The 18,226-nt window shown below is 38.2% G+C and overlaps 1 protein-coding gene across 1 annotated transcript; it reads left to right on the forward strand.

Moving 5' to 3' along the window:
* Nucleotides 1–1,190: 1,190 nt before the first annotated feature.
* On the forward strand, nt 1,191–17,608 carry LOC111871641 (protein timeless homolog). Its single transcript, XM_033754326.1, has 9 exons — nt 1,191–1,209; nt 1,404–1,564; nt 1,680–1,833; nt 2,141–2,321; nt 3,705–3,839; nt 4,098–4,193; nt 8,545–8,708; nt 15,023–15,140; nt 17,363–17,608. Exons 2-9 carry the CDS (start codon nt 1,471–1,473, stop codon nt 17,606–17,608), a joined length of 1,188 nt encoding a protein of 395 aa, XP_033610217.1. The 5' UTR covers nt 1,191–1,209; nt 1,404–1,470.
* Nucleotides 17,609–18,226: the final 618 nt, after the last annotated feature.

The raw sequence follows: 18,226 nt of genomic DNA on the forward strand, positions 1-18,226 counted from the left end.
TGATGTGCCTGGTGTAGCTCAATCAGCATATAAACTGGGCTATGGGCTCAATGACTGAGGGATCAGGATTCGATTTCTTGCAGGGCAAGATATTTTTCATTCCTCCAGTGTCCAGAGTGACTCCATGAGGGCCACACAACCTCCTTTCGAATGTGTACCAGGAGATGAAATGGCCAGAGGTACAGTTGATGTTGTGAATATGTAGAATTATAACTATGCCAATCTGACCAAGCCTTGTCATAACCTGTAGTAGTCTGAACAACGTAACTTAGAGCAAGTCAATCTGACCAAGCTGTTTGCCCAGATGCAAGGGTGGATGCACAGTAGTCCACCTCAACATAACCCCATTGAACCAAATCTAAACATACTTGTACTGTAACCTAAGCTTGCGTGGTGGATTTAAAAATTATCAGTTTTTAAAATTTTGTGTTTACAAATTTTTTGTAATATGACAATACGGAAATTGTTCAGAATTTCCAAACCGTGAAACTTTAATATATAACAAAGTGAGAAATATGCCGAAGGTTTAAAGAATTCGATTTTTTTCTGAAATTTACATAATTGAAATCATTGCATAATTTCGGAGAATCTGATTTTTATTTTAATTTTAAATGCTAGGAAATATTTGAAAACTTAAAAAATTTACCATAACTGTCATACAGAATGAAATTTCGTAAAATTTTCGAGACTCAACGCGCAAGATAATGCTTGTGTTCATGCGTAGTGGTCCGATATGCTAACCGAACATAACCTGTCGTATACCAGCCGTACCCAATTCGGCCAAGCTCTGCATAAATGCTAAATGACCTAATGTGCCAATAACATGTAACTTAAACAGATATAAAGACAGGACTATAGGCACAGGTTGTCCAAAATATAGCAAATTAATCTTTCTGACAGTGCAGTTCGTCCATTAGTACACGTATTTACATTTCCCTCGCCAGTCTGTGATTGGTTCTCACATTTGATTGGCTACTTCAACCCGCCAAATTCATCGCATATGGCGAGAAGTTGGTCGTGTTGTTAGTGGAAACATATTTTTCAAAGAACAGTTCATTAAAAGAATCATAATTTAATTTTATGTCGTTTAATTTGCTTTGAATCAAGGAATGTTAGTACGAAGTTAATTTCAGCTAGTAGTATTGAGTACGTAGGAAGTAGCGAGTCGATGTAAATGAATTAAGGTTATATGCAGAACGAAATCGGTTGGTATGGGTTAAAAGTTTAACCTGAAGAAATTGGAAAGAGTTCATTTAGTTCTGATTTTCGACCAAGGCTTGCAAATATATATAGCCAAATATTAAGCACAGTTCTATAATTTAATATATTGTGGTAAGAGCGTCTCAAGTTTTCCCATCTCTCAAAAAGTTTTTAACGATGTGCATTTATATTTAATATTTCAGACTGGAAGTTCTGAGAGTTATGAAACTTTGGAACTAACCTCTATGGCCTGTCTCTAACTTACGCAAGATGTCTACTTTGCTGTATGCTGAGCTTGCAGCAACATGCAGTGCCCTGGGTTATTTTGATGGCAGCAAGTATTATATTGATATTCACTGTCAGGGTAAATATCTGTGCAGAATCTTTGCTGATTAGTATAGGCCTAATATTTCATACTGTGGCATGTAAGTAGTAATGTTGAAGTATACATTCTTGCAACATTTACTGTAATATTTCAGAAACCATAAAGGACCTCATTCGTTATTTACGTCGGGATGATGAAAATCATGAAATTCGTCGGTATATTGGTGAAGCAAAAATTCTTCAGGCAGATTTGTTACCTATGTTAAAGGATTATTGGCAGAAGTCAGACTTGTTTGATGTACTTTTGAGGTGAGGAAGGCCAGTTTTATTACATGATATTATTTCAAAGGATGTGTCTAAAATTTCAGTTCATAAATTTTGAGTGCTTGATAATAAGAAGGGCTTAAGTCAGATGTTAGTTTTAGCTTATACCAATAACATGTACTTGGTTTGGTCATAATATGAGAATGTTACAAGTCAATCTTCCAGTCAGAAATAACGTGTTACAATGTTTACTCAGCTAGAGCCATCTGTAATGAATTTTTAATTAACCTCTTGTTACCAAGCATCAAAGGAATATATTGTGAAATATTTAAAATTCTTACCTTGAATGTAGATTGTTGGTGAATCTAACAAATCCAGCACTCCTTTTGTATCGTGAAGAGTTGCCAGCAGAAAAAACATCACGCAACTATTACCTTCAGATCATAACCCATTTGCAGTCTTACAAAGCTGCATTTTGTGATGACAGAGTTTGGGCATTACTTAGTGTGAAACTGGGAGATATACTCAAAATTGTAAGTATAAATGTTTTTCAGGAGGTAGTGATACTAATTTCTTTCTTTATTTTAGTTTACATATAACTTAAATTTTCACTCATTCAGTTTAAAACAGTACATTTTGCTAACAACTCAGATATTTACAGGTGCTGAAATTTGAGTTACAGGAAGGTGATGACAGATATCTTTGAGGTTATATTCAACAGTTTCCAAGTAACTGAAAATTTCTAATATAAAAAGTTATATACAAAGATAAAAGTAGTCCCAATGCTTAATTATGTAGCACATTATGAGGACATGAGGGTCTGTAAGCATAATTTTATGCATTCCAATCTCAGCACCAGATGGGTGTAGTTATTTTCTTCTGTGTGAAATAGCCTTCATTCGGTATGACGTTTGGTGGGCCCCAGAGCCATTCTGGATGCTGTGTTATTTAATTAGTAAAACACTTGTAAAATATTATGCCCTTAGTTTTGTATGGGTGTGAAACTTTGTCTCTGATATTAAGTGAAGAACATGAGACTCATGATGTCTGAGAACAGGGTACTGAAAAGATTATCTGAACTGAAGAGGGATGAAATAACAAGAGATTGCCGGAAACAGATAGTGTTGAGCTTCATAACTTATGCTTCTCACCTAATACAATTAGACTGATCAATTCAGGAAGGATGAGAGACACCACATAACACATGTATGAGAGAAAACTAACGACTACAGAGTTTTGGTGGGGAAACCAGAAGGAAAGAGACCAATAGGAAGACCTGGATATATGTGGAAGGATAATATTAAACTGGATTTTAGATGAATATGATTTAGAGGGTGATGGATTGGATTCCTCTGGTGCAGAATAGAGACCAGTGGCTGTTTCTTGTTCACATGGTAATATACTTTTGGGTTCCATAAAATATTGGGAAATTCATGAGTAGCTGAACGAATGTTGACTGCTCAAGAAGGACTTCACTTTGTAAAAGATTATTATTATTATCATCATCATCAGCAGCATTAGTATTATTATTACTACTACTACTACTACTACTACTACTTTATTTCTCTCCGTATATGCATTAATATGTTTTCCTCCAGTGCTTACCTTTAATTAGTCTTTGACTTTATGTTGTGTTTGTCCAGTATGTAACTATTTTTGTCTACACTGTGCTGTGTCTGTAATTGGCCTTTAGGCTGTTGGCTCAGCACATAAATAATAAAGAATTGAATTATTATTATCTTTTATTATGGTTGCATTGGAGGTAAGTAAGCTGTGAGTTCCAAAGAGAAGACGAGTGAATTCTTGGAATGCAATTTGTTCAGGAGACTCTTGTATCCTGTACAGATTATGTGTTTCTGTCCTACTAGGATTCAATGGAGAGATCCTGTACAGATTATCTGTTTCTGTCCTACTAGGATTCAATGGAGAGAGAAGAAGAAAAAGGCCTAGTTATAGAGAGAATCCTGATTTTGGTACGGAATGTGTTGCAAGTTCCAGCCGATCCAGAGGTCGAGAAGAGAACAGACAACGATGCCAGTGTTCATGATCAGGTAATGTTTCAACTGTTGACAGAATATGCAGTGTCTTAATAATTACTGAGAAAGACATCTCTATTTAGTTTTTGATCAGTTACATAAGATTCAAACTTTTCATTGGAAATAAACAGAAGAAAATCTTCTCGGAAGATCAGACACTAATGATGAAGCCAGAGCAGATATTCAAAACATTGATTTCTAACTCAACATTAGCTTTGATTATTGCCTGAGAAGATCTGAACATGTTATAATTTGTTGTTTTCTTGCTTTCAGGTGCTTTGGGCTCTTCATCAGTCAGGAATGGTTGATTTGTTCTTGTATATAGCTTGTTCTGAGAATGAGCAACAGTATTATATGCATATTTTAGAGGTAAGTATTTCATTAACCAATAAAATTAGATACAGAGTAACTAAGTATATTACAAGTAATCTTATTTAATGTACATTTTCTGAATGAGACCTGAAACAAAGGACCCCACTTAAAGTGGTAAGCAGTGTACATCATGAAGAAAGCAGTCTTCTGGGATTTGGNTACATCATATTTGAAATGTCTTGAAGTCTGCTTGCTCAGTGTTCTCTTTAGCCCTGAAGATGGAATCAGTACTTTCCTCTGAAACAGTGGCAAACTTCTGTCACACTATACTGCATCACATCCCAGTAAGTAGTATCCTTCTTAGTCATCACTATGAGAACCATGAGTCTGACATCATCATTTATCATTTTTGTATTTTTGGCACTTCAGCCAATACTTATTTATGAAAAACCATTTTATTAATCTGCCAGAGTTATACAAATGACTGCCTCTGTGGTCCAGTGGTTAGGGTTCCTGGCTACAGATCCAGAGGTTCTGGGTTTGATTCCCGACACTACCAGATTTTCTGAGAAGCAGTGGGTCTGGAACGGGGTTCACTCAGCCTCCTGAGGATAGTTGAGGAGCTGTTTCAAGGAAATAGTGGCCCAGGTCTAGAAGACCAAAATTAACGGCTGTGGATATTTGTTGAGCTGATCACGCGACACCCTCTATCCGCTAAAGTTGGCACTAACTTCACCAACAAGCAGTAGTCGCTGGGTCAGTATAGTTCACTTGCGGTCTGCAGGCCCTGGAGTTTTTTTTTAAGTTATGTAAATTCTTTTTCTGTTTGGCTGGCATTGGAATGTTCTGATGATGTCTCCTAATATGTTCCACTGCATATCTGTAGTAACATTTTTTTTTTCAGTTACTAATTACCGTTTGTATTGAACTGTTAGATAAATCAAATTATTGATGTAGATAATAGTGCATAGAAGGTAAGGAGGTTTTGTAACATGGAAGTGGGAGTATATTTCCACCAAGTTTGCGATATAGGTCAGGTGCAGTCAACTCTGATCATATATAACACATAACTTTATGGTTGTGTATTATATGCCCAGCAGGCGTAAACTAGAAGCTTAATCATGGTTATAATACCTACCTTGTGATCAGGATAATGGAGTTTTGACGATTTTATTCATCATCTGACACTGTTGTTCACTGAAGCTAACAGAGTGGTGTATTAGAATATGAAAATTTATTCAGAATTTCTATAGGGGAGGTGGTCATAGTCTGTTTTATTCAATTACACCCCATCATTTGCCTAAAGCTGTTGGGTAGAAATGCACTAGAAAAATGAGTTTTAAAAATACCTGAATAGATTTGTGCAACATGGTGAAGATGGAAGTACATTCCTGAGCTGTGTACCAGAAGGAAAGTACTGTACTGTGGAATCATCCTGTCTCTTGGACTTTGTATCTGTTCGTATTTGGTGCTTTTTGGATTTATTCTGTGTAAAGATTTACTGCTGCAGCTTATCTCTGTATTTTGTCTGTTTTTCTTTATGAGTTATATATTCTAATCTGTCTTCATTTCATGACTCAGTGTTTGTTGTCAGATCAGTTTTGTACATCTCAGCCACCTGAGATGAATTCATTTTATGAGCTGGAGAACACAAATTTGCAATAAATGGAGTTTGTTTAAGTTGTCCTCTCTCTGTCCCTCTTTTTCCTTTTTCTTGTTTGCCCACACCCTATACTATGTTGTTAGTAAAAGATAAAATTGTTATGCAATGAAGGTGTACAGGAGGTGGATGTATAGATCCATATTTTCTTGACCTCAACTCTAGCTGGAGATGGGTGGTCAGCTTCATGCCCCAGGGAATCCTCATCATCCAGCCTATAGCCAGTCGCTGTACCGACTGTGCCTCCCCAGCTCCTACATATAAAAGTTACATAAGTAAATACACTGTTTGAGCCAAGAAATTTGATCACTTACTTACCAAGATGGCCAAGCTGGTCTCGTTGCCCAAGCTGAGGCCTCTTATGTTTCAGACTTAGATTTCATATGCTCCATGTTTAATTTGTTGTGAGATGTTCTCTTGGTGCCCCTGACACTGTTCCAGCAAGACCTACAGATTCAGAGCTGGATTTCCAGTGATATGATGCTTTTAGGGCATGAGCATATGAATTTGCATAGATTTTGGACATAGCAGTCATAACCATTTTTTTTAATGTTTTGCTATTGTTTGTATAGAACCGATGATAGGTTCATGTCCAGTTTTGAGTAACAGCAGAAAAACACAGCTATAGAGGGGTAGATTAAATTGAACAGGAAGTTCTAGTACAATTATTGAATTTTTGGACATTCTCCAGAGTCATTGTATTTATTTAAAAACAACATTTCAGAGACTGGACTCGTGTCTCCATCCTCATATAAAAGCCTACTTAGATGGGCCAAATCCATAGATCTCTTCCCCACTGGACTCTAGGACCAACACAAGACAGAATATATAAATCAAACACAACATAAACCATCAGTGAGAGTTAAGAGAAACATAAAAAAGTCCACACACATGAGGCCTCGCATCTGTGGCCATGCATGAGTTCTGGGATCAACTGGTTGCCTACTTTCTTTGATACCCCACAGACCACATAGAAAATGAAAAAAAAAAAATAGGAAGAGATACACAGACAGCAAGGTGATCTCATAAGCCTCCTTTTCTATTTTCAAAATAAGGAAAGCAGGCTAAAAAATGGGTTACTGAATTGGACCTCCCATGTGTGAAGCAATAGCACAAACCTATGCCACACTATATTCAGTCATATCCCTCTTAAATAGAAGCTAGACGTTGCTGTAAGTTAAGGGAACCACGTTCTTATGTGCTCCATTAATCTTGCTTAGCACTGGTTCAGCACGCCATGGTTTTTATGCCACAAGTGGAGAAGTAGTAGCTACTCTGTTAGACAACTATTTCGGAATTGCTTGACGTTATATTCCAGTGTCTAATTAATATACAATGGCATCGTCAAACTTACGAAATTTCTAAGTTTCTTACTTCACAGAAGAATTGTATAAGAGGATCTGTATGTTTAGTTGGAAAGGCTGTAGAAGTTATAGAATGTTTTTATGGCTTCAGTAAGTACCAGACAAAGGGCTGTGTGGTTGAAAAGGTTAGGCACTTGGGAAGTTAGTGAAGAAGAGATGCATTACTGAAAAACAAAATACCAAGCAAAGGAAGAAAGTAGTGAGGGGAAAAATGAGGAAACTAAGGAAAGCATTTTGTGACACAAAGGTAAAGTTTCCTCCTGCAGTATTACTGTAGATATTTACAAAAGTTTGGCAGCTTTTGTTTCCCTGAAAGTTGGTGGACACAGCTTGTGTATGCAGTAGATAGCATGAAACAAGAAGGAAAGAAACCGTCATACATTTATATGTAGTAGCTAACATTATACAAGGTCTCCCTATTTCATTTGTCTCCAGCATGCTGACTGTTTATTTTTTTATACTTTTCTTTGTTTCTTGTAAAACAGTACGAGTAGAGTAACAGTTGAAGGAAAACGTTTTTCTTTTGCAGGTATATATATATAAGAATAGATAGAAGGCGTTTTTGTGTACATCTGCCTCCTATTGAAATAGTTAACAATAAACTGTGTCATTTTCTGATAATGAAATAGATCACTGTGTTGTCAATAGAAAGATTCTGTCTTCAGCAGAAGATGGGAGATCTCATTGAACATAGAAATTTTTTGTAAGGTTTCCTTCTCAAGGTATGACATACCCTGAAAGATGTTTTAAAGAGACAGTAACATATTATAGTAAGGGCCGTGCCATAGCTCAAGCGGTTAGTCGCTGGCTTCCCACTGCAGTGGCCTGGGTTTGATCCCGGGTCTGGTCAAGTGGGATTTGTGGTGGACAAAGTGACTCTGGGGTGGATGTTCTTCAAGTACTTCGGTTTTCCCTGCCAATCTTCATTCCACCAAATTCTCCATCATAATCACCCGGGGCAGGCTACAATAGGCCAATCAGTGGCTGCTGTGCTGAGTGGACCCAGTTGGACTCCACCCCCCACTAATCAAATTAAAAAAAAAGTATTATAGTAACAAGAATATGTTTGCCATTCTGATCAAACACAGGTATAATTTTAACCTTTTTCCCGAGAGAAATGAAATGCGTTAAAACATTAAACACCACTGAATGTTTCTGACAATTCAGGAAATGCTGGTACAGCATGGGAGGACATAAATGCATGGAGTCACCCTGACATATTTCTTTCTAAAATCAGTTACGAACACTGAGTTGGCTGCTGTGTAAACATTTATTGTGAAAGTAGATACAGTATTTTGAAATTCCATAAAATTACAACTATTTTGTGAAAAGAAGGTGTAGATTTTGTTTATTTTTGTCAAGAACTACCAAATGTCACTTGTAGATTGTGTCGTTGATGCTTCGAGAGCAGAACCCAGCACAGCTGGCTGATGCAGCCATCACAAGAAGTGTAGAAGAAAAAGAACGTGATGAAGTGGAACTGCTAGCGATCAGGCAGGAAGAAATTCGTCAAAGACAGACAAAAGTGAAAAAATTTACAGGAGCCAGGTATTTACCTTGAGAAATCTTACAGTTTTGCTGTCCATTATATGAAATTTTAATCTCATTGTTTAAATAAAGGATTAATAAAACTACTGTCAGCTTTACACTGATCATAGGATATGTAAATTCATTAGCCTTATATTGTAATTAATGTATACACAATGCGACACAATACTTTTTTTTCCCCCAGAAGAATGCTGTCTTCTGGGATGTGGCGCCATGTAGATCTTGCATGAACTGATGTTTCAGAGGAACGTATTGCCTTCATCTTCAGGGTACCCTGAAGATCTACATGGTCCACATCCCAGAAGACGGCATTTTTCTTAGTCACCACAGTGAAAACCTCAAATCTTACACTTTTTTCCCAATTGGAAAACTTTAGTAATGGTCCAAGGCAAGGTTCTCCAACTACGGCCCGCGGGTCACATGCGGCCCGCGATGTGATTTTATCCGGCCCGCAGAAGAATTGTGCAGAAATGCACCAATTGAACTAATTTTCCAATGAGTACTGGTAAATGTGATTCCGAGCTTATTGACCTGACATATACTGCAGTTCGATGGCTTAGCTGTGGGAAGGTTATTTCGCGCTTCTTTCAGCTCAGGAATGAAACTGATATATTTCTTACCGAGAAAAACCATCATGAACCACTTTTATCAGATACCAAGTGGCTTTGGAAATTAGCAGTTTTGCTGATCTGGTAAACCATATGAACCATTTTAATTTAAAGTTGCAGGGTGAAAATAACTTAGTCTGTTATTTATTTGCACTTATCAAGGCATTCAGAGCAAAGTTGATACTTCTGGAAAGCCAAGTGAAAAATTGTAACTTTGTTCATATGCTATACTGTGCAGAGTTGCATAAAAAGGGTGAAGCAGAATTTCCTTCCTCATTTGCAAATTTAGTCATTTCAGATTTGAAAGAACAATTTCGGAAGCGATTTGCTTATTTGGATGCCAGTGCTCAGGAAATTACATTGTTTCAAAATCTGTTTGACTGTGATGCTGCAGATGTCCCAAGTCAAATTTAAATTGAAATTATTGAATTTCAGGAAAATTATCATATATTAAAGACAAATACAGGGAAAGAAATTTGATCGAATTTTATAAATTTCTGAACTCTGAGCAATTTCCAAATTTAAAGAAATTTGCTTGTAAATTTATCTCCATTTTTGGGACGACATATCTGTGTGAACAAACTTTTTCCCAGATGAAGTACATCAAGTCGAAATACAGGGCAAATTTATCCGATGAACATTTAAAGTCGCTACTTGTGATNTAAAACTCATATACCTAGAGTTATTAATTTCTCATTTTATCTGGCCCGTTGAAAGTGCTGAATTACCTAATGTGGCCCACGGTTTGAAAAGTTTGGGGACCCCTGGTCCAAGGAACCAAAAAATTAGTTAATAATTGTTTTCCCAATACAATTAAAATAATTTCATATTTCTTGATATTATGGTACCCATAATGACATTATACTTGCAAATATTCTCTGTTGGAGCTCACCCTGTACTTTCTCAATTCAAATGTTGAGCTCTGTACCTTGAGATTGGTGTTAATATTTTCCTTCTGTCAGGGCCTTGATGTTCCTAGTTTCTTCTAAGATACTTATATTAATTTCTTGTTTCGTCCATTTGTACCTTACTGAACCCACAGAACACAGTGAAATCAGTGTGCATTCCAAAATTAATTTTGTAAAAATTGTTACTAAGATTTCACACATTATTCATCTTAATTTCTTCGTGAATTGTGGTGTATGTGCATGTATATACCAGTCCCAGCTACTGAGATTTCAGTGTTTTCTTGAAATGGCAGTCAAAAGAGTGGAATTAGTCATATACAGAGGGGTCCAAAATAATGTACTCACTCTTTAATAGTCAGTATCTTCAGAACAAAATGACATGTAGTTACAATTCTTGCGCGGAGAGAGAGAGAGTCATTGTATGTGTTCAAAGTGACCACCATCAGTGGCTAAACAGCGTCAATGCTGCCGAACTGCTGAGAGAACTACGGCTGTCAGTGTGTCCGGTGTGATGGCTGCACACAACACTTCAATGGTTTCTCGTAGTGCGTTCGGTGTAGCTGGCTTTTGTCGATAAACTTCATCCTTCAAGGATCCCCATAGGTAGTAGTCGAGAGGTGTTAGGTCTGGAGATCGTGGTGGGTACTCAGTAGCACCTCTTCGACCTATCCATCGTCCAGGTAGAGTGTCATCCAAGTACGCCCTGACATCTCAATGGTTCTGAGGTGGAGCAACATCTTTGCAGCCTTCAGAATTCGCCGTACACTTGATCGGCTTACCCCACTTTCTTATGCACACTGATTCACAGATTTTTGCGGTGATCGTGTAAAGTGTTGCAACACCACAGCACTGGAAGCTGGACTTGTTACTGTCCGTGGTCGCCCACATCTATGCTTATGTACATCATGAACAGTACCGTCTGCTTCAGATTTATCCCAAATACGAGCAATTGTTCGACGTGTTGGTGGCTGAGTTCCAAACTCATTCTGCCAGTGTCGTAACTCTTTAATGTTTTTGTACTTCCAGTACCACTTCAATACGGCCTTCCATTGCTCAAAGAACAACCTTTCAGCCATTGTTGCTGCTGTCTTCTGCTCTCAGTGCACACACGGCTCGACACTCATGTGACTCATATGACCTTCGCCATCTGTTGAGAAAACATTACACTACACTACCGTGCAAGAATTGTAACTACATGTTATTTTGTTCCAAAGATATTGACTATCAAAGAGAGTACTTTTTTTGGACCCCCCCTGTATTTGGTATATGCTTGCATAATCATGTCGTTATTTTTTAATTTGTTCATAATGACACTTTCAATGTCTAAGATTATATAGCAACAATGATAAAAGAATTAGCGAGTAATGAATTAGAAAAAAATATGAAAGGAAGTGGTCATGGCTTGCTTTAAGATACTATCCAAAGATTTTGCTGGAGGAACTAATGAGAGCCACAGAGAAGGTTAGTGGTGTTAGTCTGTCTCCATTTCAAGATATGAACCTGGGACCTGTGAAGTATGAAATGGAGTTCTACCCACCCAACTCTGATGTTCAGTGATATTACCGTGTGGAAAAATGGTGTACATGTCCTCTCTCTTGTCTTATTTGGTTCTATGTTCATTAGGGAAGTTCTATAATTATGTAATATTTATGATGCAAATGTAGGTAGTATGACCTTATGGAGCTATCATCGTTAAAAGAGGTTTAGAAGGAAAGATTGGGGGCACACGGTAGCGTAGTGGTTGAGGAGCTATGCTACAAGCCGGAAGGTCGCGGATTCAAGTCCCGATGAGGTCATTGGATTTTTTTCAGTTGTCCTAATCCTTCCAGCCGCACTATGGCCCTGGGGTTTACTCAGCCTCTAACAGAAATGAGTACCAGGAATTAATTAAATAATTTTCCTTGGGAGTAAGCGCGGCCGGCGCATAGGGCTGACAATCTTACTGCCATCTTTGAGCTGATTGTCTAGATAATGTGGGACCCTCAACGTCTCACAAGCCTATGGGCCTTCACGGCCTGGTACGGGGATAGCTTTACTTTTTTACTTTTTAGAAGGAAAGAGTTCAGTCAGTGGTAATACAAGGTGGTTCAAATATGACCGGGACTGATTTTTTTGTAAACAAGCCACACTTCGCAGCAGCTGTGCGATCTTGCGAGAGTGAAGCCACAACCTCCACCCTCCCTCCTGTTAGGGTTAGAACCTGTTCAGTCCTGTCTGGAAGTTGCTAGAGTGATGAGAGAACAGAAGCTACTGTGGAGCATGGAACAACGCATTGTGATCAAATTCCTTGTTGGAGAAAACGTCCAGTCCACTGAAATTCACCACAGACTCCAACAACAGTATGGGGAAGAGTGTCTCTCAGGGACCCATGTGTTTGAGTGGTGTAAGTGCTTCAGAGAGGGCAGACGTGCTTATTCGTGAGAATATGCGCATCACTATCAAGGAACTTGGAGTAAGATCCGATCCCAGCGGAAGACAGGTTGAAAGCAGGTAGCCTTCCTTCAAGACAATGCACACCCCCATACGGCCAAACAACAATGGAAACCCTCCGGAAATTGAAATGGAACCTTCTGACACATCCGCCGTACAGTCCCGATTTGGCCCCAAGTGATTTCTACCTATTCGGAAGGCTCAAATCAGACTTGCAAGGCATGTGGTTTGTGGACAACGACGCCGTCATCCAGACTGTTCGGGAGTGGATGCGCCGCCAACCACAAGTCTTTTTTTGGAGGGCATCAGGATGCTTCCAGAAAGTTGGAAAAAATATGTTGATTCTGGAGGGGAGTACGTTGAAGACTGACATGTGCAAGTAAGTGTTTGGCAATTATGTTTTTTTTTTTAATCAGTCCCGGTCATATTTGAACCGCCTAGTATTTCATTTTTAAATTGGAATGATAAGTATATAGTTCAGTCTTGAGAGAACATTACTTAAGATTTCATTTATCGTTCGGAGTAAATTACGTTTATATTGTAGAAATTAATCGGTATTTGGTGATCACTTTTAATTTGAAAAGCTTTCGTATATCATCCCTTGGAAATGTCTCTTCATTGCCTTGTTATTATCTTCTTTCTCTCTTGTAATCTCCCCCCCCCTGCACTGGAAGATAAATGAGTTTGTATAGGGATAGAATGAGAAGACAGAATGAGATGTAAATTCATCTAGTCTCAAATCTGGAGCCATATATTCAGCTTGTAATTTTGTTCTTTTCTTATTTACATTGTGTCACATGGAAGAACAGTAACCATTTTGAAAAATAAACACAGGGTCTGCATGTATTAATTCTCATTATTATCCCCAGCTGAAAATAATGTACTGTAATTTGAATTACAAAACAGTAGCATTATACTAAACTACTTTATTGTTTCTAGCTTAATTATAATAATAGAAATCATGTGCTTCAAGAACTTCTGTTATAATTGACAGTCTCCTTAAAGTTATACTAAATACAGAAAATTCATAACAGTATGAAAACAGAAATTTGGTGACTGAGCAGGTTGGTATAGCAGTACTATATTATATTAGCGACCTCCGTAGTCTAGAGGTAACGTTCCCACCTCATGACTCGTGGTACGCGGGTTCAAACCCGGTGGAGGTCGTGGAATTTTTAAAGGCGAAAAAATTCAGGGAACAAGTCTTCCGGGAGGGACTTTAAGCCATGGGTCCCGTGTCGTAGCTTTACGGCACGTAAAAGAACCTCATATCTCCAAAGGAGGTCACTGAGCCAAATCCAAGGACATTTCCTGCCCAACAGTAGTCTCTGATGCCTCTGATAGATGGGGGAAGCATTATAGATACTGCCAAGCCAGTAGAGGCCGAACTCGCTGGCTCGGTCGGGACTGATGGTACGCACCAATATCGGTAGGGTATAGAGACTGGTAGAATATCATAGAGAGAAGCACAATGGACCAATACTGGTCTAAGTGCATGGGGAAACCCACCCTCTCCAATAACTAACTAATATATTATATTCAGTAGGTGCTCAGTTCGAATCTCAGCCAGGACATTGGCTATCCTGACAGGTTTCCATAGTTTTCCTCAGTTCCTTTAGCCCAGTGCCAGCATAATACTTCAATTAGGTCATGATTGCTTCCTTTCAAATCTTTTCCATTTCATCATTCATCATTGGTCATTCATGCTGTATAGTCTAGTTACTGACAGCATCATAAAATAACCTACCAAAATAAATTGACTGTTCTTTATTGATGGGTCTTGTGAGTATGGCGAGAGATATCCACATTCTCATGCCTTCTCAGATCCCTTTGGTTGCATACAGTGTGGATTTTGAAATCATGTATGGTAATAGATTTTTAAATAATACATAATTTTTGTTAGAATAATTTCATTGGAACATAAACAATAATAGGACATCTCTTCAGATTATGGCATTAAGATGAAATTGTATTGAAATGTTTTATATATAAAAGCATTGTGTATGGAACACTCATAAACTCAGCAGTTTACTTTAAAAATAAATAAGAGAGGAATGAGCCTTTTGCTTGCTTCCGCTCTGCAAGATATTTATTTTCGGTGGATTTATTTTACATTCAGAGAATGTAGAACTTGATTTGCTGTTATTTACTTTTCTGTACGTTTTGAAGTTCTCTTAGAAGTGAATATGAAGAGCTCCATCCTCTGGAATGTGATACCATCTAGTTCAAAAAAGTTTGCTGATGTTTTGGAGGAATGTCAGTAAACTTCTACCAGACTGCATGGCATCACAATTAATATTTGTTCTTGACTGAAGAGTGCTTTTTACTAATAAAGTGTTTTAATAACATTCTTATCTCATATATACAGGCACTCACGGTTTGGAGGCACGTATGTGCTGAGGGACATGAAGTCTATTAGTGACAGTGATATTATTTACCACAAGCCTTTGAACACATTAGATTCTTTGGATTTTGATCAAGACAAGGTACTGAAAATATTTTTAATATTGTAATTGATATTCAGTTCTGGTACAACATTTCCTGACACAGTTCCCACCATATGTTTTCTGCCTCTAAATTGCCATATTAAATAGTTGTACAGTATGCGCCAAAATATGCAGTATTGAAACTCGCGCATCTCGAACGCACATGTGCGTTTCTCAATGGGGCATAGCTCCAGCCACACATGTTCCCAAGTAGTGAAAAGGAAGTTGTGTTGTGCAGTTGTTGGAAATGGGTCTCTCAATGGAGGAAAAAGTATTCATAGTTGAGTATTATTTCCACTCGTATGGAAGTGGTCGCCAGACAACTCACTTCCTTGGTTTTGAGCGGCCAGATGTTATCGTCCAGAAACTGGTACGTAGTACACGTGTGATGCCTCAGCACACAGTATATTAGGCCCCTATTTCATTGAGGATGAGGAAGGCAATACTCTTACAGTCACCCAAGAACGCTACAGGGACATGGTGATCGGACCATTTCTTCAGGATTTGAGAAGGTTCTGTCGTGTAAGAGGCCTTCACATGAATAGACACTGGTATCAACAGGACATCTTTTCATTTCAGTACTGAATCTTTTGGCGCATACTGTATTTCCTCTTTCGTTTATTTCATGATAGATTTTATTGGTGTCAGAGGAAACCAAATGCTGTGCCTGTGACTTTTATTTAACATTTCTTAACATACTGACCCTAATATTTAGTTCAGACCAGCCACAACTTATTTGTTTATCATTTGTCTCATTTGTCAATAGGTCTATGAAATAGTCTTTTGCTTGGGAGGAGTTTTTGATCAAAATTTTAAAGGAATTTTTTTTCCCCATGTGTGCATGATAGATCAGTAAGAATTAATATGGGTGTTTTCAGAATATGTAGCAAATTTTTTCATGGCTGTACAGGATTATTTTGTAGCTTTCTGTAGCTGTGTAGAGACTGTAAAGAACTTAGGTTCATGCTGTCCCTGTATGTAATGAAGGGAATTGGCAGTAATGTACAGGACCATACTTTTCACTGACGAGCAGAGAGTCACATAAATTTATGTTTTGTTTTGGGGGTTGTGGTATTGCCTAGTTTGAGAACCCAAACATCATAGCATACACATACACAAAGGGAGAAGAATAGGAAGATCACTAGAGAGAGAGCCTGAAACAGGCCATACAGCCTAATATCAGACAGCATAAGGCTTAAGATTATTGATTTCAGTTTTTTTTATTGCTAGTGAGGTGGGACTAAGTTCCTTGTACTGCGTCCACTTCTGGCCTATTGTACCAGCCCCAGATGATAGGTGAGGGTGATTGTGGAGAAATTGGTGGAATGAAGATTGGCAGGGGAAACCGAAGTAATCTGAGAAAACCTGCCCCAGCACCACTTTATCCAACACAGATCCCACTTGACCAGACCCAGGATCGAACCCGGGCCGCCGCGTTGGGAAGCCAGCGACTAACCGTTTGAGCTATGGCATGGCCTTTGATTTCAGTTAGTAATTGTTATTATAATTCCAAATGTCCACATGGAAATCACATTGAGGGGAGGGGGTCACTTTCAGTTAATACTATTAAAACTCCCTCTAAGCTTTTATGAAAGATTTGTAAAAATAGTTTAATTTAGTTCATGCTTCAACCATTGATTTGTGTGACCATTTAGACTTGTGACAGAACTATAATTGTTGTTGACAAGTAAAGGATATGATGAGTGGGAAATGTAGCACATGGGGCAGCTGAAATATGAAATTTTTGTTGGAAAATATGAAATATCACTTGGAAAACCTAAATATAGAAGGAGATAATATTAAAACTAATCTTATGAGAGATAGGGTTTGAAGGCGTGAACTTTGCTTATTTGGTTCAGGATAGGGCCAATTGTTGAGGCTCCTCGGAGTGCAGTAATGATTCTTCAGATTATTTAAAAGGCTGGGAATTTCTTAACCAGCTGAGATACTGTCAGCTTCTTGGGAAGGATTTTATTCCATGCATGTAACAATATTTTGACATTCTGATTGTGGAACTGAATCTTGTTCTCTCTTAAAATGGAATGTTGTTTTTCTAATAAACGTTCTTGGTTTTTTAAATTATGGAAGATTTTGTTATTGTTGTGACTAATTGGCTTTAATCCATTTTAGGTCACATGAACATTGCCAGTGGCCGTTGCTTCTGTTTTATCAACTTATGCACAAATCTACACCTAATTATATTTATTTTTATGTTGTTATAGACAAAGCAGAGGAGACCAAAGAATCGTCTTCCTATGAGAGATGAAGAGTTACAACGACGATCTGCTTTTAGTATCCGACTATTCCTGAAGGAGTTTTGTGTGGAGTTTCTAAATGGAGCATATAACACACTGATGTACCATGTGAAGGTAAGTGCCTGTATATATATATCACTGATGGTCATGGTGCAAGGACCAGTCAAGCTCCACTGGTTATTCATCCAATTTCCTGAAAATTCTTTTCAGTGAAAATAGTACATTCCAATACTCGATGACAAGTAGTAGTTTAATGTAAGTTCAGGTGTTATATCTCGCCCCATTGCTTTGTAGTAAATTTCTGAAGGTGTAAAACTCATTTGTGCTCAAACTGTATACAGTCAACTCTCGATTATCCGGGCTAATGGTGGGGATGGAAGTCACGGTTAATCGAAAACCCGGTTAAGCCAAATTTTATTATACGGGCTGGACGACTGTGAAGGGTCGGAGTTCGAGTCCCGGTAGGGTCAAGAATTTTAACTTCTCCAAATCGTCCAGACCGGCTCTGGGGTCCATCCAACCTCCTATCCAATGGGTACCGGGGGCTCTTTCCCCGGGGGTAAAGCGGCCGGGGCGTGAAGCTGACCACTCACCTCCAACTAGTGCCGAGGTCAAGAAAATTTGGATCTATACATCCACTCCCCCACACGCCTTAATGGCGTAGGGCTTAATTCGTTGAGCAGAGGAACAACTTTACCTTTTACCTTTTAATACCTTCATAATACTATAGACCTACCTGTATTTAAATTTATTCATCCTCATTTCTATGTCATCTCATGGCCTATTTAATACTTTCTTTACATTACACTCAGTATGAATTAGTTATTTCAA

The sequence above is a fragment of the Cryptotermes secundus genome, unplaced genomic scaffold (assembly GCF_002891405.2).
Source record: "Cryptotermes secundus unplaced genomic scaffold, Csec_1.0 scaffold11, whole genome shotgun sequence".
NCBI lineage: Eukaryota > Metazoa > Arthropoda > Insecta > Blattodea > Kalotermitidae > Cryptotermes > Cryptotermes secundus.